Here is a 25219-nt window from a genome sequence, read left to right as displayed (position 1 = left end):
GGATCAGCTGTGAGAGCGGCGTGGCGCCGTGTGCCGCGGCTCTGATCCGCTGTCAGTTGCCCGAGCCCTGTGCTACGGTTAGGACCGCACATAATCGTCACCTATTGAACGAAGACGTACCGAAGCTAGCCCACGGGCCATCGTGCCGTGTCGTCCTCAGCAACAAGATCGTCTTTCAGTTTTCTCGTTACGAGATCGGCAACGGTCAAGCGATCGACGGAGTATCCGAGAGAGGCGAAAGGCTAGCAATCACACCAACGGCAACGATCGAGAGCGAATGTGATCAACCGTAATCCGACCTTCATTCGCGAGAGAGATAGCTTAGCGTGTCGTTAAACCATTGTCGTCGACGTCGACTGAGCTGTCAAGAAAAATTTTCAAGCAAACGTTTCTCCCTGTTTGCTCATCGGAAATTGTCAGTTGCAGCGAGAAGGGCAGCGAGGCTTGATTCAAGGGCGGTATTGTTGTGATTCTGATTTTCTTCTTTTGTGTCTCGTGAGGAAGTGAACATTGATTGAGCTTCGATCCTCCAAGAGTCCCCGAGGGTAGTGAACCCGGGGAGCTGCGAGCTGACGACGCATACCAGGATGGTCTGGTAGAAGAGTGGACAAACTCCCTCGTGTTCGAGAAATGGCGTACGGCATATCGGTCGACGCGACCGTCACGAGCACGGTACTTCTCCTGCTGGTAAGCCCTTGCGTATTGCTATTTTACGAGCGATTAAACCCTGAGAGGTCGACAGCGTTCACCAACCAGGACGTAGTCAATGGTAGTGATAGGCTAGAGTTTTCTTTCGTCGTCTGCTACAAACGTCTGTTATTATTTGAAATATTTTTTTTTTCGAAGCTCCGGATAACCAGATGATTAATCATTTCTTGAAACGAAAGACTAACGAACAAAGTTAATAATATTGTAATTAAATTATATCGATTTAGATATTCATGTAGAATTAATCATTACTGTCAGATATTATAGAATTTAAAAGCTAGCGTAAATTATAACAAGATTTTAGGAACAAAAAGATGAAATTGCGCAAAGAAATAATCATATGATTATTTCGTTATTGTTTTAATAAAAAGATTCGTATAATATCAATAATAAATACGCCCCGACTCTTGCAAAACTCGACGCATGCACCTTCGTACGCGGAGTGGCATTCACACACAGAGTGTGCACGCGTCGACGTATGTACGCGGCTGGAGTCAAGGATACCGTCGTTATCTAGCCCATGCTTGCTATACTTACCATCGAGTATACCTGGCAAATACATACATATATATACAATGCACGCAGTTGTCGCGGGCGAGTGCCACTTTCGTTATGCAAGCGCGGAATGTTAACTTATCACAGTTCCTGCAAGCGATTATGCGCTCTTTCTTACGCAATGAAACGTAAGATGAGACAAACGAGAGAATTTTGTGAGTCATACAATGTATAAGCGAGAAAAAAAAGAGAAGAGAAAGAAGAGAGTGTATACGGAAATTACATACAAGTTTCATCAAAGTGGACTCGATTCATGTAATCAATCGTTTGAATCTAAATTAAATTAATCTTTACAAATAAATAACTTATTTATAATTAATAATACATTTATAATTATAGATATTTTACTTAAAAATGTATTAAAAATTGATGTGTTACAAGTGGAATAATTATTTATTTCAGCGAGTAATTTTTTTTTATACTAGATAGTTTTATTTTTTTAATCAGAAAAAAATATGGCTAAAACAGATGCAAAGAAAATAAGTTTTCAAGGAGAACGAGGATTGATATGTTCTTTTGAGAAAAAGAATTCGAAACAAAGATTGTACGCAAATTAAAACGCGAACAAATGCGTACACGTGTCGCGACTCGCGCGAGTATCGTGTTAATTTTCTGTGCACGACGTAATCACGCGAGCTGAATGTAATTAGTGATGCCAGTAGTACCTTTCGAGATTAAGCTCTAGAGAGAAACACATTAATTACCGATTAAGACTTCTGATGATGTTAATCGCATAATCAGCTTCTTCTTAGAAGAGGCACTTAAATGCGACGAAATTAGTAATAAATATTTAACTGTATCGTTTATTATACCGAATAATTCTGATTGCTTGACATTTTTGCTTTTGAAAATGAAAAGGTCGATTTAGATGTCCATGACTTTTTTTACACTCTATTGAAATAAATTATGATATTTTTTACATCAATATGAAATTCAAGTGAATTAACAGTAATATAGTAGAGCTTATTCTCTCGCGTATTTAATTGAAATTTAATTAATATTCGATAGTTTTATCTGGTCGTAAGGATTTGTAAACTCGTTATCCATTGTATTGTTCTTTTAATTGATCAATCGAAAATATTTTATTTATTATTTTTTTTCCTTCTCATTTGCATTGATCTTTCGTTTCGCGCGTTTGAATTGAAAGCAAGACATATTTTGTATAAATGTATTAATTATCGACGAATCGACGTATTCTGGCAGCATCCAATTCAATTAATTAACGCTCGCGACCTTGTGACAATTACGGAATCACGAAATGTGATCCGGTTCTTGACAACTGGTTTACTCGTGCAAATTTTCTACGAGATAGACGCGTGATTTTGCGATTGCAGAATTTTGTGATACACGTGGAGCGCGAGATGCGTGTAATCGTCGTTTTTTTTCAGTGGTTGTCGTCGCTGAAAAATCGTGTGCGATAAAGCAGGATTTATAGATGCATAAAATACAATTTGTTTGCCTGCAAAATGGGAGCAGCTGAATTCGGAGTGTGCGCAAATTATAGGCTCGTACAGTTATATACAATATACATAAAATAAATAATTAATTCGTTAAATTTACGACACAACTTGTATTACGTTTAAAATTGAATACTATGTAAAATGTAATAAATACTATAATGTAAAAATTATTAGAATCGACTTAGGGAATCACTTGATGAGAAAAGAAGTTTCAATAAATTTAACTTCAAGACTGTACATAACCAATGAAGGTATGTTTGCGAAATATTTTTATTTAAAGCTTATTTTAGTAGAAAATTAATTTGTGCGCTAAAGAATTACTTATAATGTATATTGAGTCTCTTTTTATATAAAATTTAATTTTATGAGCTTGCATTTTAATTATTTGTTATAGGATTATTTTAATCATATGTATTGCGCGTACATAGCTTTTAGATTAGACTGGATTATTATTCCATACGAATTTACTTTTATGCATTAGTACACTGTAGACGGATGCGCGTCTAAAAATTGCAAATTTAAAATACAATATAAATATTTATCTACGAACACTCGCGAAAAGTTAATCACGCTCTAGCGCTTACGAGAGAATCACTCGACCAAGGCTGATAGTACCCAGTTAAGAACTGAAGAAAGGTCTCGTAGACGGTTAGCCATCTCATTTAATACCACAGTTACGTACATAATCCTAGCACAAACACGACGCGCTTTTAAACGGCGATATCTTGTAAGGAACAAGGAATCCATTGCATAGAAAATGTCCTTGATTAAAATCGTTTCGAGAAGAGAAATTAATTTTCTTATTCCATTTTCCAGAAACCTATTCATGTTACAATCATTACTCCGAAATTTTTACCAAGAAATTTGTAATATTCGAACCATTTCTTTTATATCTTTTTTATAAAAATCATTTTATACCATAAATAAGTGATTGTATGTTAAATCGAATATCCACTGTTTTAATTTTTTTACAAATTCTTCTTTTTAATTGCTCTCTTCCTCTCTCTTTCTCTCTTTCTAATGAAGATATACATGAATTAACAGCATGAAACAATATTGAGTTCCGTTTAGTACACGCTTAATTAAGATACACAGAGCGAACTGGTAACAGACGATCGAAATCATATTGATGTCACCCTGGAATCCCAAAGTCGTTTATTAATTCGATGCCGACTGCAGTCTTCTTTAATTAGTGTTAAATTAGCCCGTTCAAAAGACTCAAGGTAATCGGATAATGAGCGGTTTAAAAATCAATGGTACTTGTAAATGCGAGTGTTAACCGGGACCGGAAGTGATGAAAATCGGCGCAGTAGCAACTCACGTGGTTTGCTTAATTAGATACGCGTATCGGTCGGCCAAAACCGACACAGAACGGAAAAACACTGCTCGGAGCGTTAATGAGAGATGACCTACAAGACTGATTGATGATTCTCATAAATTGTAAATATGTATATGTTTTCGCTCCTTTTTTAACTATCTCTTTCTTTTTAATCGCTGCAAACAGCGTTCAACGAAGCGTGCAAATGATTAATGAGCATAAGTTTTTCAGATTCAGTTTTGAGATTAATGATGTGAAGATCTTATCGGTAAATATTATATCTTGATATTTATTAGAGATAAATATAAGAGATCACGTGCATATTCTTCGTTGCATTTCTGAGATAATATTTTTAATATTAACACATAGTTAATATGTAACTAACATGTACATACATATATATATATATATATATATATATATATATATATATATATATATATATTTGCAAATATGATGATTAGTTTCATATTAAAGTTAATCGTATATATATATATATATATATATATATATATATATATATATATATACGATTAACTTTAATATGAAACTAATCATCATATTTGCAAGTAATAAATTATGGAATCGCTGTTACTAGACGATAAATACGCCATGTATGTCAACCGAAAGTCAGCGAAAATGTAAATTCAATGTTTAAGCGATTTACCATTTGAATATAATGTCGCTTGAAAAATTGTTCAACGAGACACATATCATATAAGCGTATCATATAAGCGGCTTTTCGACGGGGGGTAGGCACAAATACGTCTCTCTAACAAAGGGCGGAGAGAATTTATGATTTCGCATAACGGATAACCGTTTTCCATGTGCATTGCGACATGTGATCTTTGTCCGTGGTTATTGCGACCCAAGGTCACGGCCAAGTGGAATAACGTTAGGCTTCCACAGACGATCGATGCACTCTCTGCGAAATTTATGTCTCACCCCGTCTTGTTTACGCTACGGCTTATTATAAATTATCAATCCTGATCGCGCGCGACGGTCCTTTATGGACCCGTCCCGCCTTTCTCCTCAATTGTGTGAACCTTTTTTCGATTATTAATTCTTTTTCTGTTCTTTAGATGTTTATACATTCAACATTTGGACTAGAATTTGCGCGAAAAACCTGAATTCTAAAAACTTACTCGCCATAATTTGTTAATAATTACTTGTATATTATGTGTACAATATGACATTTTTCACAGATATGTCACGTGAATAAATATATATCTTTGGAACAATAAATATTTTGTGATCTTTCCATAAAAAAATATTGACATATTTTTTCCATTCAAATTATTAAATGAATTTTCGAAATATCAAATAATTTAATTAAAAGCATATATATATTCGCAGAGCAAAATCGGTATTGAGAGTTCTTCACAATTTTTTAATTCCATAACAGGCATGCATATACAGGTGCATATTCTGAATGCAACATGCACGCAAACGCTAGTACCAATAAGAGGACCAAAAGATTTACATATGAATTTCTGCGTGTTGTTACATCCTCAGGATGCACGCGAGAATGCACCAAAAAGATTATTGGTACAGGCTTCTGCCAATGTATATAACTCTTTCTTACTTGCTTTCTCTATTGAGATTTGTATATGTTCCAGTATAAATTGTAGTTTAATATGCTTATAACATATTCTGAACATAAATCTAAAACGCGAGAAATCAATATTTATAGATGTAATTATTAAAACTATATCGCGCGATTTTGTGTTATTACTAAATAAATTAATATTCTTTTCATATACGTAGTCTTGTCATAAAATATACTTACAATAAAATAATAGGTATCAAAAAAAGTATCGATTTATGATACGAGTAATCATCGTCATAAGATGATGTATGTACACATGTGTTGTAAAAAAACGTTAACCTGGACCGAAGAAAGAAAGAAAGAAACGTGTTTGAATGGTGTTCCGATTACGATTCCGAAACATTAATTGTTATGAAAAACTATCCACAAAACCGATCCAATATTATAGAAAATTAATCATTCTCACTTCTTGCGAATACCACCATGTTGATATCGTAGAAGCGCTATAACAATAATTGCGAGAAATTCTGTCGGAACCATCGACTAATTTGCAGAAAGCGCGCGTTTCACGCTACCGTTTTGCAAGCTGCGATTCTGATTGCTAATGATCGAGAGAAAATCAATGTAAAAACCGTTGAAACTCTAGTCGTGGAATCTAGGATAATAGGAGATAAAAATTTCGGTCTCGGTAAAGTGACCAGAGCATTCCCGCAACTTATTGCACAGTATTTTCACATTTCATTTTCTCTACACTTAGCATTAAAATATAGTATAGCAAAGTATGCGAAATGTTGAATATTTTACACTTGTAAAAAATTTATTTTGCAAAATAAATTTTTTAAATTGGATATGTTATTATTTTCTTTCGTAATATAAAAAGATAGACTGAAAGACTATTGTTCTTTAAAGCGAAAATAAAAAGGATAAAAATGTCATTAATAAAAACAGTTTAATATGAAGATTCACTTTTTTTCGTGGAATTAAACCAGTTCAGTATTCACATCTGAAAGAATATATATTATAGTTACTTGCAAAGAAAATAAGATACGCAATTTTCTTACAATCTTTTTCTATATTAAATACATGTTAGCATTAATCTTAGATACCTAAAACGCGTTTCAAAGATCTGGCAACCTGATATCACTCCCCAATATTACGCGTTGAAATCATTTTTAGATACTGTCATTACGTCTATCCAGCATTAGTCAGAAACAACGAAAAACGCATCAATGTTTCAGGCCATTATCAGTAATGTGCTGTATGCAGGTAAGCACTATTAATCATAAAAATATTTTAACAAATAAAATTTTATATTTTTTGAGTCCGTATTTTTGATAAATAATTTCGTGCGTTTTTCGTTGTTAAAATAATTCGAGATGCAATAACATTTATTCTGAAAGCTCTTCAACCCTCGAGTGTCTCAATTGAGTGCCAAACGTACCTCAATCGCATTTAAATCATTTTATTTTGCATTGTGCAATCGGGCCGATCGCCAATGAACCAGTAACCAGAGGTGAGGACGAATGATTCACGCAACGTGCACACGCATTTCGCTTGGCGACTACAGCTCGAAGCGATCAGCCTCGGCAAGTCGGTAACTTCAGAACGACCGGTCTGTAAATCTTCCAACGGCGGCACGCAAAAATGTACCCCTTTTGTGTCGCGAGTCGATATTCAGCCCTATCAGAATCTTAATTATTAAAGCACGGAATAGAGAGAAGATCTGGGCAATGTGTTTGAACACAAAATTAATTTTACAATAGATAATTAATTATTTAGATAATGTGATAATGCTTATTTTATTTTTTATTTATAATAATAGTAACATTTTATCTTATTTAATATCATATAATAGTCTTTTCTCTTTTAAATAATACTTACATCAGTTTATTTGGATCAAATTATTTGTTTTTTTAAATATTTTTTATTCTACTGAGGATTCTGAATGGTTGGTTATCTTAAAAATTTATTAATTTAAAAATAAGTAAACTGTTTTTTGATCTTGAAATATTATGATAGGCCGTAAGTATTCTGCCCTGCTTCTTCAGATGACGATACCACGTCAGAATGTGATTATATTATTATAGTCGCATATGATAATGTCATAGGTGACCGTTCATTCACGCCTTCAACTAAATCATGATTAAGAGAGAAGGCGTATTCGCGAAGGAATTCTTAACCCGTTTCAACACAATGATTCAACTAATCGCGCGGTACCGTACGGATCGGGGAAACACAAACGAAGCCGGAAGGATAGCTCTGTTGTACGATCTCGAAATACCGTTAACGGATGTAAAGACGCGCGGAATACACGTTGCATTGTGGCGAACGCATGTGTAAAGCACGATGGTCCCTCGAGATAACGGTACAGTGTAACAGATAGAGAGCTCCGGCTTGCGTGCCGCTGTCCGATCTCGAAAAAACGGTAACAGTGCATGGGACCGTCGATGGCATTCGGATCTGAATAAAAGCGAGGTATTCTCCTCCGCTCCGTAAATTCCATCGGCGAGAAAAACCTGATGAAAAGCGATCGGTCGATAATCGACAGCGAGAAAAAATATTTAATTAGAAGCATAAGGTGAAACTAAAATATATAATTCTATCAATTATATCAATATATCGTTGCCACGTTAAACGACGTTATGAAAAATCGAGATTGGTGACGAGAAACAAATTGATTTACTTGATTTCTTTTTTCTCGAGTGTTTCATAGGAAGCCGCGTTATTAAATGAACATTATTACGTACGTGCGCATTTGAGAGCTGAGAAGAGATGAGAATCGAATTTACAATATCTCGATGTCGCGGACTATAAGTGGCTAAGTATATAAATCGAGTGTAAATTATCATCAGCGGGATACGGTAGACGGGACAATAATAATGAATGACATGTCAGATTTCCAAGGATTTTACGATATATTATCCCACGTCTCTCTTTGATAGCTATTTATCGAAACGCGTCATAAATGTACTTTTAATAAATCTTTTTGATCGAGGTGGCGCACTCTAAATGATTTCTTTTCCGTTTCTATTTATTAATGCATTATTACATTACATATTTTGCTGGTCTGGTTAACTCTCGAAATGAGTAGACTCATATGTGATTTTGTTTTAATTTTTTTTAAATTGTTAATAATGAGTGTTTTTAAACTTTTGCTACATTTTTAACATATAAATGTATTTTTGTTATATTTGTATTTAAATCTTTGTTGATTCACACATAGAATAATCACGAAATTATATGATTGATGAATATTTCGTTGCAGGATATCCTGTATACAAATATCAAACATTTAATCGTATCACTATTCCATGAGGGGACCCGCCGGGGAATGAATTATGTCTCTTGTCCAATTTCCTGCGAAGTTAACAGGAAACTTCCGTTAACTTTGATGAAGTGTAAAGAAGGTTTTTCTCCCTGCGGATGATCCGGATTCTCGTGTCACGCAGTTCCTTTCACACATTTAGTTCATCATTAATTGAAATAATAATGTGACCGATATATTAAGTAAGATCGTTGTTATCTCTGCTCGCATTTTTTGTTTAAATTGCATAATTTGTTTCAATATCTAATAATTCGTTACTTTTTTAGAACTAAGTAATATTACTTTAAAAATGATATTAATTTTTTTCTTTCTCCGAATCAAATTTCTCTTTTATTTTATCTCTACAACTTTAAATACAATAAAAAATATTATTTATTTTTATATTTATATCACTAATTACTTATTACAAATAACGCATGTTTGACATTTCTCAAGAAATGTCTTTAACGTCCTAAAGAAAACTCAGACTGCCATTTCCCATTCCGGTAACATCGCCGATCGTAGAGGTCTTTTGCACGTGCGAAACTTTCACTGGTAGGATAATTTAAAGGACAATGCATTCTCGCTCGCATGTACGTTTCGAATCGATTCGGATGGCGCCAGATATTTTTAAACCAGGACGATAACAGCAGGCCGACCGGATTCCTACCAAACCACTGCCTCTAGTTAGGAGGAACCACCTTGCGAAATCAAAATCGTCAGAGGCGATCGAAACGTTCACCTCCGCATTACGCTAACACGTGATTTGTCTACGCTTGCGACAATAAATTATATCGACAGATTTCTAATCAATTCTAAGATTAACGAGATTTAAAAATACGCTTAAAATTGCGACAACCTCTACAAATTTCAGAGAAATTTTCAAATTTGCATTTTTTAAATGATATTTTTAACATACTGTTTTTATTTTTTTATAAAAAATAAGTGATAGCATATAAATGCGGTTTGTACAAATTGCAATTATTTCAAAACATATCGACGAGAAAGGACCGAAACATTGAGTTTCAAATTCAAAATATAATTAAATAAAAAAAACAATTAATGAAATATTGATATGAAATAATGCTAAAGTTTAACATTATTTTTAGTTCCTCAAGCGTAGGACGACAAGTCGCATAACAAGCTGGCACAATTTAGTTAACGAACTTGCGAGACGTTCCAAATTGTTAGAAAAAGGCGAGCGGTCACACCTACGTAATTTCGTGACCGCATCTATTGAACGAAGGCAAAGTTTCATTTGAAAAATCCTACCTACGTTCGCACCACTATATAATACGTCGGCAATCCCGTCAATCGTGATGCATTGTTTATACGAATGTATGTATCAACTCTAACTAGCACCCGCGTGATATCATGTATTAATTATTGCGAAATGCTGAGATGAATAGTCTGCATCGTGCGATTAAGGATCGATCGAGATAAACGCCGTTATATTATGTCTAATTATACGTATTCGATCGAAATTACGGTTTCTTCAACTCTAAAGCCTCCTTCGCAACATCTTTTCTTTTCAAATGGAATTACTTTAGTCTCGAAAATATTAAAAAAAAGAAGCTTAAAACATCTGAAAAGTTATCTAACAATATAGTCGTTTAAGATGAAATTGAATTATTTTTGAACTAACTTCATAGCGCATTGCTAGATGCTTCGTTTAACATAATTCACGAGGGATTACATTAACTCTCTTTCCTCCCCCTCCCCCCTCTTCCCTCCCATAGGCGGTATTTCCCTTGCTCCGAGAAGCATCATTAATTCTGGATGATTCTAACGTATATCGTTGGCCTAACAATTTAACGTACCAACGTACTAAGTCTCGCATTAAGAGGCTCATTTAATCTCAAGAGCGCTTATCGCCCGTGTCATTTGCATGCTACGTCTCTCAGGCAGACCGTCGATCATAAATTTTTCCAGGATAACATCCCGCAGAAAATACGACAGCGCGTAAAAATTCTCGCCTCCCTGTGGTACAGGTAAAGGGTCCATAGAACACAAATCCCATCCCTCCCTCTCCCCCTAAAGCAGTAAAACATTTGTCGGCGAAGAAATCTGGTAGGAAGGGCGAAGAATGGCGCTATTAATAGGACCAAGCTTATCTCATCGGATGCTATATATAGCCGCGGGGTGTGCAATTTCGCGAGGGGGTGTGATTCTTGGCGGATACGTACCGGTTTTCTGATATGGTGTGCGTCAATCGTCCGGCGAACATTCGGACATTTATATATCTATATAGGGTGATATTTTCGCGGCAACGTGCGCTCCTCTAAGGTTGGATCCGCAGCTCGCGTAAAATAGAAAAGAGAAGAAAATTTAAGTGTCAGATCAATTTGATCGCATTTACAGCATTGGGGAAGAAGACTGGAATGTCGTCTATCCCGTGTATATCGCGGTTGCTCGTTCGCTCGAGATCGCAATATAATGGTAACGTCGAGCTCATTGACGGTCGCCCCGTTATTTATACCCCTCGAGGCAAGGTCGAGAAAAATGGTCTCGAGCACCTACATCTCGTGCTCTCCGTGTACGACCTTACCTCGTAAATCTTAGCGTTCACTGGGAAGCACAGATCGAAGATTGTGTCGACCGTATTCTACGTAGAGTCTCGGCGGACAGGTCGATCGAATCTTTTTCGTTCTAAGGTCAGGCAAACTGAACTCTTTTTTTTAGTCACTGAATTTTCAATTTCGATTGAAAATACATTACGCATCAGCGAATCTGTCTCTTCAATTATTATTGGTAATTTATTTTAGCCTACCTTTCTTGGACTAATTTTTCGACAGAGATACGAATTTTTATTAGTACAAAGTTTTATCAGGCGAATAAAACGATTGCGATACATGTTATACTTTAAGATTCGCACAGGTTAATAAATTACAGAATTTTTTATGTTTCTAAAATTATTTTTTTCTACTTATTTTGGTTATTATTAACACTGTATTTATACACGCGCAGATCTTTCCGGCTAATAGCAACCGCAAATTAACGATTGCAGTTACGATCCCACGGAATGCATCGTTCGTGTCGAATTCCACTCCCGGTTTCCCTTCTTTTTCCCTCGTTCCATCTCCTTCCGCGATATCAACATCGGGAATCGAGTCGCGCGCGGGACCGATCTCGCAGGGAATTTCGGAGGATTTTTAGTATCCTTATCTCGCCATGGGACTATTCCTTGCGTCATATATTTGGGCCGTTGACGCCGCTCGTCTCGGCGAGTTGGAGGACCTCGACAAGGACGACGCAGGTGAAGACGTAAACCCGGCAAACAACCACGTGTGTCCCGCATGTCCATCTCCTTTCCGTGCATTTTTTCTCTTCCGCGCGCGCAGTACTTTCCCTTTCGACATCCCATCGGTCATTGACAGTGTATCATCGTATCGTCCCGTGTGATCAAAACATTTTACGACAAACTCAAAACACACTCACGGCGCTAGCCTGAAATTGTCTCATCATTGATGTCCCGCTTAAATTGTTATCCTGGGTTTATAAAATCCTGCATGCTTACAGTTTATAATTTTTAGAATAGAAAAAATAATTTGACATGTTATTTTATGTTAAATTATTTATACACACACGACGCTTTCTATGTAACCTTTTATAAAAATTATTTATTTATTAGATTTATTAAATTAAATTAAATTATTTATTTAATAATATAAATGTACATTTTGTGTAATATTATATATTCAACGTGTATATTTATATATTCAACGTTCTATGTTCTATTTTTTTTAATCTCGCATGTTATTAACAAAATATTTCTCACCTCTTCACTCCCGGAATAACAACGCTGATGCTTTCGAATATAATCGACAGTCTTTTAAGGGGTTCTTGACACGACTGAGATAAGGTTCTCGCGCGTTTCCACGGCGTTTCTTATGTACCTCGTAACATCTACGAAATTGTTGTTTACGAAACCCGTCGCACAGTGGCGAAAGATACGAGATAACGAAACGCCTCTTTTTGATTTTTCTATTTTTTTTTCTTTTTTGAAAGGGCGGAATAAAGAATTGACTTTACATCCTCAAGGTAAACTTGGCAGAGCTTCATTTAAACCGGACGGATAACCTTTGGCCAAGCAGTCGAGTAATATTGCGGGCAATTAAGAGGTTTTTATGACCATACAATGTGACATATTCTCCCTGTGTAATTTCCCCGGCCGAAAGAGCGCGCACCATGCTTCACGCATCATGTTTTCTTCGTTTTAACATCTCTTTGTGCAAATCCGTTTCCAAGGAATTCCATGCAACCTCCCCAAAGCCGAAAGATTACGATACCGGATCCTCGGTGGGTCTCGAAATTCTCGCGTAAGTGCGCGACGATGTTAATCCACTTTGAAATTGTAACCGCGATACGCGACATAATTTTATATTAATTTAATCCAACACACCATGCGAGCATTTCTAATTACTTGCTAGTGTGATAACGACCAAGAGGCATCTTTGAAACATTTTACAAAATAAAATTCGTAGAAATAACATCCGTATACATATATTTACAATAGATTTAGATGACTACACCTCTCGTTTTCGACGGAATAATTTCGCTATTTGATTTATATTTTTTGCTGTCTAAATTTTTGAAATTCAAAATTTGAGAGTCAAAATTTATGAATAATAAAAATGAATAACTGCATGATAATAAATATATAAAGATATATAAATTGATGTATAAGAAGCAGAGACTAAAAAAACGTGAAAAATTCCGTTGACACGAGCAGAAACGCGTTGACACATACAAGCTACTTAGAACCCTTTAGAGAGGCACGGAAATCCGAAAGAAATTATGTAGGGCCACCTGATACGGGCGGCATTGAACGTCCTTGACAAATCGGGGTCCCTGTCCCGAGAACAGCTCCACGTTCAGGTGGGGGATTTTTACGTTCGGCCATACCATCACACGCGAGCATCGGAACTGAACACTGATCAGGCTATATGTTACCTACACTGACCACACTACGATCTTTTAGAACATAATGTTGCGGGACCCCCGGCTATAAATATCTTCATCGGCGACACTGTGTCCACCGCAACGGACCCAAGGAATTCGTAGCTCCCTGTAGTTAACATGTCGTTCTCTGAGCTCTGGCATCATAATAGCAAAGTCTGACGCGGCTCTTTCGCGTTTTCTAAGTTACTGGGGTTGTAAATAAAAATCCTGGGGAAACACGCGACAAAAGTAAATTTATAACGTAGGGTTCGAACACAGGTAAACCTGGCTACTAGTCTAGAATCGAAACGACTCATGATGTCATCGAGAGATTTCGCATATATCATCCTTTTGATATTAATCCCATTCGATAAAGGTGACATTTCACCTAATCCATCGTTATAAATGCGAATAGAAGCACTTCATCAATATAACTTATTTTTCTTCTACCTGCAGGCAAAAACTGGATATAAAGCGATTATTTTAAAGAAAAAAAAACTTTTCAGGATGATTAAAAGTTAACCTGATTATTATATTTAAAAAAGTTTAAACTACTTCTTTGGATTCTAGTTTAATCTACTAAAATTAAATGTTATGATATTTATCTAGTAAATATCAGGTTGGCATTTGATGTTAATAAAAATGATAAGAGAGAGAGAGAGAGAGAGAGAGAGACTCATTCGTTACTTTGAGGTGTAAGATATTTTAGTTATTCAATTCTCTCTTATTCAACTGTGCATTCGCCGTGAGATGAATTGCCGAGACATCGTCGGAAATGATTAGGCTCTCTTGATTCATCCGTTTAAACCCGGCTCGGCTAGTGACCCTTGATCCGGACGGACGTCGCCGTGTTCGGACACGTGATGATCCTCTCGAGATACATTATTATAGACGCATCCGGGGCAGAGTAACAACGAACGGCGCGATTTATGGAGCTTAACTCTTCTAGTGAAACGATAACGCGACGCGAGGGCTTTCAACGAGAACTTCATACAAACAATATATATAAGAGCATGTACTGTTTAATTGGACGAGTAGACTATATATTTTAAAAGCTCCTAAGCAACCTCGGAGCATAGCATAAATAAATCGATCGATATCTCGCTGAGACATATTGTATTAAATTTGTCTCGTCGCACGTCACTTCTGGACGTATGATAATTTATGCCAATACGTTCGTGAGGTTGCGACGTTAAATCTTTTTTTAGTTCTTACGAATTATCGAGACAACACATAGAAAGAATTTCGTAAATAACTATGATGTTCCTCCATAAGAAGAGACGTATAGAGATTTATTTAAGTGAAAGATGATTTACATCAGGATTTGTAATTTTTTTTCTTTTTCTCTATGAATTATTAGTGAAATTATAATTTAAAAAACGCTGATATATATATTTATTTGCCGTCAAAAGTTTTCTGCACATATATTTTTAGTACGAAAATGCGAACGTACGTCGGAACGCCCTTCTGTCTACGTAGCGTGATAATTGAACGTATTAATACTCCGGTAATACCGGTTTGGAAGAAGTCTGGCCCTTGCACAATGTACGTTTTAATCGCGTACATTGAGAGTCACACGCTAGGTCCTATGCACGTTTGCGAGAGACGATGATTTAAGATGACGTAAGGTGTCATTTACGTCATTAAATTAATTCATAGCATTTGCGGTCCATATTTAAAAGCATTCCTGTCGACTTTATGACGCGCTTTATATCGCCGAAAAAACGTCGTCGGTTTAAAAGGCCGACCAGGTAGGTGATCCGCGCTTTCCTGGAAAAGCTAACTTTTACTTTTCATAAAACGAATCAGATTACAGTTAATCGATAAATATTCTTTGCTTCCTTAATAAATTTAATGGCCCTATTAAAGAATTTAATTATTCATAAACCGCCCATGAATCCACTAATAATATGCAGGCGGGCTCGAATGAGGGTAGGATTATAACGGCATATATCGTACGTTATCTTCGAACGCGTAAATGGCAATATTTTAAAAAGTTTGTCGCCCGTATATATTTGTATAAAATGATGATTACGCTCGGCAACAGTTGACAGATACAGAATATTCGGCAAAATATTACGATACAAAATGTTGTGCAATGCGTTATTGAAATTGTGATAAAGGGTCGGTTGTTGTAGTAAAATTGCATTAATCGTTGCTTTATGCATCATACAATCCTGTCATATGTGGTAATGCATTATCGAAATATATGAGTTAATCTCTTACGTAATGACAAAATAAGTAAATTTTTGGCTAAATCTGTCTAATAAAAGGTCTGATTTTTATATGACATTTCTTAAAATACATTCCCAAATACGAAAATTGAAAAATTTGACGTCAACAACGATCGTCATTGGTTTTTTTTAATAATAATTTCGTTAAAATGATTTTTAATAATAATAATAATTTCGTTGAGATGATTATCTCGTAAAATCTTGAAGATTAAGTACACCGCTGCATTAATCCACTCGTTCAATTTTTGGAGTAAACAACCCATATATGTATATCCGCCCACGATCTCTCGTCCAGACAGAGATCCGCACACGTATTTCTCGTAGAATATGTATTTTTTAACACTTTGAGTGCAGCGAATTATTTTTTTCGTGCTCGTCTCTACACACGCGGTATGCATCGATGCAGGATAAAAATCGCAGTTGCCATTAAAGTCACCTCGTATTTCCCGTGATTTACGACCGCACGCAACACTCGGAGCACAAATGCTGTTATATATATATGTATGTATATTCCTTCGTCGTTCTCCTCTACGTATCGCATCGATGTTCGCTAAGTACGCTCACGATGTAATATGTGTGCGTGTACTGGCCTTTGAGAACAACTTACACGCACCGTATATAAACTGACAATAAGATTACATTTTAAACGAAACCCGCATACAAATTATTAATTCTTATAAAAATATGCAATTTAGAATACAAATAAAGCCACCATTATATCTTTTATCTTGTAACATTGAAATGTGTTTTTTACATGCTGTCGAAAAGATTGATGAAAACTATGTAATTTTTAAAACGTAGATAATTTTTGCACACTTTTTACTTCTCCATAATTTTTCGAAGATAATTCTTGAAATCTCAAAAATTAGTACGAGTTTTATCTCGTACGAGTTTATGTCACGGTAGAGAGCAATGATATATATTATACGCCAGATAACGGAATGTTGATCATCAGTCACACCGAAATCTGGCCCAGTCATCAAAAAAACTCGATACGACGAAAGAACCTCTTATCGAACGGCGTGATCGGTCGTTCCATCCATCGCATCGCGCGCATAACCAGTCGGATAACCAGCTCTTTAAGTAATATTAATAAATTTACATGTCGCACAATTAGTTACGGGAACAGAAAAAAGACCTCGATAAAAATTGTTACTCATCAGACATAAGTGACATAATGACTGTCGTGAAATAAGGATATATACATGTAATACAAATGATAATAATCATTATATATTATTAATTGAATTAGGAATAAATTTATGACGTGCATCAAGAAAGAGAGTTACGTGGAACAAAAATAAATATTGATAATATAATTTAATATAAATGCACTACCAATTGTAAGATTAATTAAATTATTGAGTTCAATTTATTTTAATTCTTTGCTTTTGTATTCCTAAGAATACATTAGTCTTCTTTGCACTTGCTAAGGATCGATTCTCCTCGTCACGCGGAATTTTTCGATTGGCATTTTTATGAAGCACACAAACGTCAGTTCTCACGCAGGAGGACAAAATTCTGCGAAGTGCAGCACCTTCGGGTTTCGCGTCTTTGCGTGAAGGAATGGGAATCTTGTGGAGGATGCATATAACGCGCTATTCAAGTGTAAGATACCGATAAGGTCCGCGACCCGCCGTCTGTAGCCTCGTGCATTGAAGCACAGCTATCTACTTCGTCTCCAGCACACTTAACGTTACTACCTGTAATCGGCGAGTAACAGCGAGTCTGGTACTCAACGGCTACGAGCGGGACTGGATATGACGTGAAAATAAACATTCTTCTGGAGATTGGTACTCGTTGATTGATCATGAACTATAGGACGGAAGAATATTTCTTTTTTTAAATCATAAATTGTCATTGTTATTCTCTTTACAGAGAAGAATATGTAACAAAAGTTATATATAAATCGATACGTAAAATATTTTTTATCAAATCTGTAATACTCTGTATACTTTTATTCCAGATATATGGTAGGTTTTCACCATTACTGTCGTATACATTTTAATTCGACAACGTGCTGTATAAATTTTCAGAAACTGCTGATGACATGGAAAAATAAAATTAATAAGAGAGTTGATGTAAGGAACAAATTATAATATCTTGACCAATGTAACGTCATTATGGTTGTTTTCTATTTTGCAACAAATTCTAGAAAGCGTCGGATATTTATACGATAAGAGATAAGAGATACAGGTTGTTAAGCCACAGATATCGAAAATCACTATGCCAACATAATCTATGTTTCACGGTTTATGCATAAATATTTGCCAAGTAATATACAATGGCAATTTGCAACTTCCAGACGCACAATTCATGTCCCGCCCATCCTGATTGAGTTATTGCTACGGACAATTAGCGAGAGACTTACGTCCGTTATCACGATTATTTCACGACAAGGTATGCTGCAAACATATGTAGACAACTTGGCAAAAAAAAAAAAAACGGCCAAGATCGAAGGAGGAAGAGAGAAAGAAATACTTTGCAGCCAATCACGATTTTTTCTGCTTGATAATATGGGTGGCCAGCTTGTATTAATTAAAATGTCAACGATTAAAAATAAATACGTTCAAAGTGACGCACGTTGCTGTGACAATTCTAAAAGTCAATTAAACGAACGGTGGTAAATTATATATCTTTGTTCCGGTTCAGAGATATAATGATTAACAACTAATATTATTTTACGGTTTACATTCGCTATTTTACGGTTTGGAGTCTATCTATTTTAATGGGCTTGTTATATAAGATTAATAATTACATATCAGTATATATAATTATATTTATATCAGAAGAGTAATGTATATACTTTCTAAGTTTATAATTTTTTTTTTCAAACGAATCTAATGTTATATCACGCGAAGATTATGTTGGCATCGTTTGCAAGCAAAGATTCAAACACGTGTCATCGGGAGGAATCTTCCTTGTCGTGTTTATTGCAACGCCAAGAAACACGCGATCGACATACCCGATTCGTGTACCCGAACGATACTACGGAGCGATGCTCGCTTAATTGTAGCATCTTTTTTCTCCGGACGACTATTAGCTGTCGAGACGACATCGGTCGGCCGCGATAATGGCGGTACACAGTATATTGTGCAAGTGTGCGTACTATGTAGAAGTACCTTGGGTACACCGGGCGATATGCCTTTCACATAACTATGAGTAAATGCCAGGCCGTAGCCGCGGCTCTCCACCTCCTAGATGAGACCTATCCTCTATCTATCCCGTGGTGCGGTAAGTAATAACCTGTTCTCAAAACGAAAAGCTACGATTCTGACCTATATCTGTTCGTACGGTCAACTTCCGATTTTAATCCGCGAGCTCTTTCTGCCGTTGCTTCTTTCACATATCAAATAGAGTTTTATAATGGTCATATAAATTATTATACGGAATTGTACAATTATTATTGGCAGTTTTATTATAATAAACGAGTTAGTAACGTGACAGGATTGCCTTGAAATCTTGACGAAGTTCGCTGCATACAACGACAGCTTAACTATATCCTTTTTACTGTCATGGAAATCTTATTATAATGGACATAGATGGAACACGAGGCTGGATTTAATTCTCAATCAATGTCCATCGCGTATAATTCAATGTATTGAGATTTAAATGCGACAAGCTTAATATAAAAACCGGACAACGTTTATTAGAATGACAAGTTTTATTATAGAGTTGTAGAATTTTTTTCAGGCAGCCTTCCTCGAGCCTAAAAAAAAATAATACAACGCCAATTTACAGTAGTATTAATTGAAGAGGAATTTTTTTACGAAAATGTTAATCGTCTTACGAATGAAACTTTGCTTTAGCTCGTATTCAATTTAATTTAGCAAATTAACGCTAATTTTTAAAGCATTAACACTATACGTCGAAAGTGTCAGCTGCAACGAGTCTGCATCACGAAGTCGCATAACTTCGAGCGATGCAGCCGCATGGTGAATCCTTCAAGAAATTCCTGATCTTTCACGTAACGGTAAAAGTATTTTGCGAAACCACAGTAACGTTCCCGATGGACTACACGATTTTTAGGTTCGCGAATCGATCTCGCGTATGTGACATCGAGTTGAAAAATACAGCCCACCAGCAGCAACGTGCGATTACGTCGACGGTGAGAGAATGATGTAATCGTCATATTAAAGCGTATAACTATAATTAAAAAATCACCGCTCACACATTTGACGTCAAACAACCCACCTAATATACGGTTAACTTATAATTTGCTTTGTGACACTTGTATGAAATGTATCGCCGTCTCCCCCTCTCTTTCTCCTTTAAACAAAGCTACCGTTAAATATAGAATCGGATATCCTGTTATAGATTCTACCTCAAATGCTTTTAGTGCCGCGTGAAGGACGGCCGTTTAATTCGCGGTGGACGCACACCGGATTCTATTAAACAAGGCGCATAAAAATAAGAAAGAGGTAGGAGCGACGGTAATAATTGATCATTACCGTGGCGTAGCAAGCGGGCGGTTTTAATTAATTCTTTCGGTTACGCGCCTCACGCGATTATCCAGCAGAACGATTATTAAAACGTCCTGCGGCGCGCGACCGCATAAGGATATATACCCGCTGAAATTATCCTTCTCTTCTCTCCTCCCGCGCGCTGTCCTTCCAACGTCATGATCGTCTGACACGTGTCTACCGCGAAGGAGCTTCACTTTGTTCGAGATCACAAGGTGCCGAGATCACGGAGGGGGAACGAGTTAAAAATCCTCGGTCGACGTAGGGTGCCGTTGACGAGAACGCGACATACTCTTCCCTCATTCTCGGCGTCCTTGCGCGAACACATGCCGTTGTACCCATGTCTCAATTAAAATCTGCTTGAAAACCAGCACGCTCGCCATATTCCGCACCTCGTATAAGCACGAAATATTCTTTCAGATGGAATTTTATATCAATGTGTCGAATATGCATATTTTTGCGTTTACCTGAATAGCCGCGTCGGAATTTTTACCCAAGATCAGTGCGGACATGCTAAATATGATCAGCAATCATAAAACTGATGCTTCAACGGACTCAAGAAAGAGAAGAATATAAAAACGCTCATTGAAAGAAAGATGCATGAAAGATTTAAAAAATCACGAATAATATCTTGATGTAACACGGATAATTACTAATATATAGTATAAATTAAATGCTATTAATATAAAATATTTTCTGTAAAAGAATGCATGCTCTAAAAAAAGAATTTTAATAACAATATTTAAATCATTTAGATTGTTTGAAAAAAATTGATGAGAGACTAATTTGAGAGAATAAGATACTTTAGGCTATACTATTTCTTATAGTTGCTCTTACATAGATGCAAGTACGACAAGCCTTTCACGATCAATTCACGAATGCAATTCGTGTAATCGCATTTACCTTCAACCGAGCTGTACTGGCTCCGCTCGCATGCGTACGCACGAGTCGCGAGTTTATGCCGTGTCGGTGGCTAAATGTCTCTTTTCTTGCTCTGCTTTCCTGACGTAACCGCGCAAGGCCGCAACGAGAAATCGCTCCGAGCGAGACGCTGTTCACTGACTGTCGCTCGACATTACCATATCATCAACCGCCGTTTCCTTACAATTTCCGTGTAGCAGCAGCGTCATTAATGAAGAAACAAAATAAAATTGTTCGCGAGTTTCGTTTTTTTCAAACCTCTTTGAAATAAATTTTAAGCGAGAATCTAAATTTTAAAAACCAGATATGTCAGAAAGGATCTTGCGATGAACGGTTGACGCAATTTAAATTAATATTCCTATAACATAAATTACATTTTTTATTTTATATAAATTATATTGTTATTATGAAACACACTTTTTTTTTATAATACCGACATATTTTATAGTTATACACGTAACACGTCAATGTTTTTGGCCATACTTTCGACACTGACTATGCACAGGTTACATTTATACTAGCACTCGTTCTCATTTACTCCAGTAATTGCTACTTCGTTGTCGTCGAAGTTACAGAGACTCGACAATGGCTGCAGCAAACCAATGGCAAGCTACTTGCCAATTCTTGTGCACCGGTCGGTCGGCCAGCCAGTACAATAATCGTTTATCGCTTCATTCGCCGACCATTATAAGAAAGCATCGTCGGTAATAACGTCTCCCGCTGCGACCATATATCGTTCTGCCAGGAGTTACACCGCCACGGATATCGAAGGCGAACGATTTATTAACCCCTCTATCGGCTCCGTTCCGCGAGAGCCGATACCATATCCCCAGTAATTACTTGATGAGTCTATAATGCAGCGTAATCAACCTGTCCCGTCTGAGACATGCGAGAAAAAGCCACCTCCGCCTCCTCCGTCGTGTTGTGATGAATGCGAATTTCTTTATTATTCAATCGCGCCGCATTATTAAACCGATTTTGTTTACACGAGCGCACATAAATTTACCATCGTGCGTGCCGCATGTTACGTTTGTCTCTTTACGCATATAAAATATGATATGCGCTTTTTCCTTTTGTCTCTTTCCTTCCTCTTTTACAAATCTCATAATATAATAATCATTTAATGTATATTAATTATATATAATAATCATTTAATATCTCATTACTAACAAACACATTTCGGTCGCTTTATAATAAGCTTCTGAAAATCTCTGTAATAGAATTGTGTTATACAATGTATGTACACGGAAGATAATTCAATTTCTTATTCCTAAGATTTAAATAATGTCATATCAACATGATAAGTGATAATGATAAATTTTTAATTCTTAGAAATTTACGAATAGAAAATTAATTAAATTAATTAAATTCTCCTTAATTAGATACTCAGGTTTTACTTTATAAAAATTCGCAGTTATTTCTATCATAAAAGTGAAGAAATATGTTGCGATATGTGTATATCTTTTTTCTAAAAGTAATATTTTATCTAAAATATGTAATGCATTAGAAATATCTCAATGAAATCTCAATATCCTTCTTTGATCTTCAGACATACCTATTTGAAAAATCAATGACGTCTGAAGAAAAAACGGTATCAAAAAAGTGGTGGAAGATAATTATTGCATCACTTTACAAGTCATTGTCTCGCATTTTAAGGGCCTATATAGGTATATCGTTCTGCCAAAGTTACGTTTTTTGTCCGCTTTAAGTCAGCGGGATCTTCTTTCCTCATCCGACCAAAAAAAAAGACAAGCTTTTTTCACGTAATCGACCGTAATTTCTGAACTTTCTCTTTCAGAGGCAACGCCTCCGTATCGAATGCGAATGAAAGAATGTAACTCTGACGGTTCCTACCACAAATTGATCTGCGAACGCATTGGCATTTTCATTCGAAACAGCGTTAAAACATTGCGGTAAATTTTTTGCGCCAACATTACGCAAACGTAAGAATAAAAAATATAACGTTAGATAGATATGTTAAAAATTACAGCATTCGATAACGTAGAGATGTCTTTATCTATATAAATATAAATAGACCAATAAATCATCGATTTAAATAATAATCAGAATGGTCTTGTTAGCAATTTTTTATTACGCTTGCATAAAAGAAAGATGGCATGTATTTGCCTATTTAATATGCATAAAGTTATGCCTTTAAACATACATTAAATCTGATTAATTAGAAATATAACAAACAAAATTAAAATTTAATATATACCTTACAATTACATAGCAATAAGATAATTTTCTTTGACTTTTCAATTCGATTCAGATGACGTTTGATCTGCAATCGAATCTGACACAAACGTACGAAAATACAAATACACGCCCACGCACAAGGAAGTCATTAGGATGATGTATCTGATGTGAGACGTCGCGACTTGACTCAATCGTCCTGAATATCTTCGATATGTGCGTTCGTTATTGTAACTTTCTTATACATATAGGACCACTCTGTGACACTGTAACCTCGCGATTATCCAATGCTAAAGAAAGCATGCATGTTTTCGAAAACGTAATACATTTTCACTTTGGTTCTTAATATCGTGATCTTATCTACTTGAAATATAATCTGTCCTCTTGAAATCAAAATAGAATTGCAATGATTTGTTTAAGAGTGGCAGGAATATTGGTTAATCTTGATCGATGTAGAGATTTTTATTGGATTCTATCTGATAAATGATTTCATTCAGATAGAGATAGAACAATTTGTCAGTTGAATTGTAGAGAGAGAGTTTAAAACTTAAGATATAATAAATAATTATAAATAGTAAAGTAAGAGATTTATACACAATTTTATATTTATAATTAACATTTTTCTCCAAACTGTTAAAAATTTATATTCTAATTCCCTAATATCTAAATATAGCATTAGTAATAAGAATATTCCATGTGGGATACTTTTTCTGAACTTGCATAACCGATTTGCTTAAAAATCTGGCGGTTCCTCCAGGCGCCGCTTGTCATGTCGCGTTTGTAAGACGTGCGAACGCGCTCGCCCGCGTCTTACGTAAATTATTTAGAAGCCGCGTGTGGGAGGGTGTATTTATATCGACGGCAGAACTCGGAGTACGAAATTACGCCACTGTTTCCATTGTGTAAGCATTGTCGACGTACGCACGCTAGTTAAACTTTCGCTCGATGGACATTGAAAACTGACCCCTGACTGTCTTGGCGATAAATCTACGGATATCTGATACCGATCGAAGGATACGTTTAATGGAAAAAAAGTATCGCACAAACAGAAGTAAAAATATCACTCCAATATGTAGACAATTTAGAAACTATTTGGAAGAGCAATTGCATTCGACTTGCTTATTTATGAAAATATTTTATTTGACACATCTTGAACCTTTACGAACATCGCTGATATAAATAAATATAAATAAATATACCTAAATATATTAAATGAATATAGTAACAGATATTATATATTATTATTTTTCCTGATTTAAAATTTCTGTACCAAATAATTTTCTAGGCTAATATAATAAAAAATAAGTACGCGTATCACACATGTGTCGAATCAGACTTTGTTAACATTAATTCACGTCACTTCAAAATCGTATTTTATAGATTCACAAAGTGTTAATTGCATAAGTAAATCGCTTAATAATTGCATTCGCCTCTTTCGTTGAAATTATCCGAAATGAATATTCGCGTGGGAAAGGCTTTTTGATTAAAATTGTGAGAGATTATCGTAAAAAACATGATATGCGACATAATCGCAGATGAAGAGAAACAGATAAGAATGAAATAGATGAAA

At 35.8% G+C, this 25219-nt stretch overlaps 1 protein-coding gene and 1 long non-coding RNA gene across 2 annotated transcripts in view; one reads left to right on the top strand and one right to left on the bottom strand.

The window, feature by feature from the left end:
- LOC140675050 (uncharacterized) overlaps positions 1-25219 on the bottom strand; it is a 73802-nt gene that overhangs the window by 15055 nt on the left and 33528 nt on the right. The window lies entirely within an intron of this gene.
- Positions 31-25219, top strand: part of LOC140675045 (uncharacterized) — a 37684-nt gene continuing 12495 nt past the window's right edge. The window contains exon 1 of the mRNA XM_072909060.1: positions 31-687. Within this exon, the coding sequence (XP_072765161.1) occupies positions 631-687 (57 nt within the window). The 5' untranslated portion in view covers positions 31-630. The remainder of the gene's footprint in view (positions 688-25219) is intronic.

This window comes from Anoplolepis gracilipes, chromosome 17 (genome assembly GCF_047496725.1).
Source record: "Anoplolepis gracilipes chromosome 17, ASM4749672v1, whole genome shotgun sequence".
In the NCBI taxonomy this organism is placed as follows: Eukaryota; Metazoa; Arthropoda; class Insecta; order Hymenoptera; family Formicidae; genus Anoplolepis; species Anoplolepis gracilipes.
The sequence above is the reverse complement of the archived record's forward strand: the minus strand, read 5'-3'. Positions and strand labels throughout refer to the sequence as shown.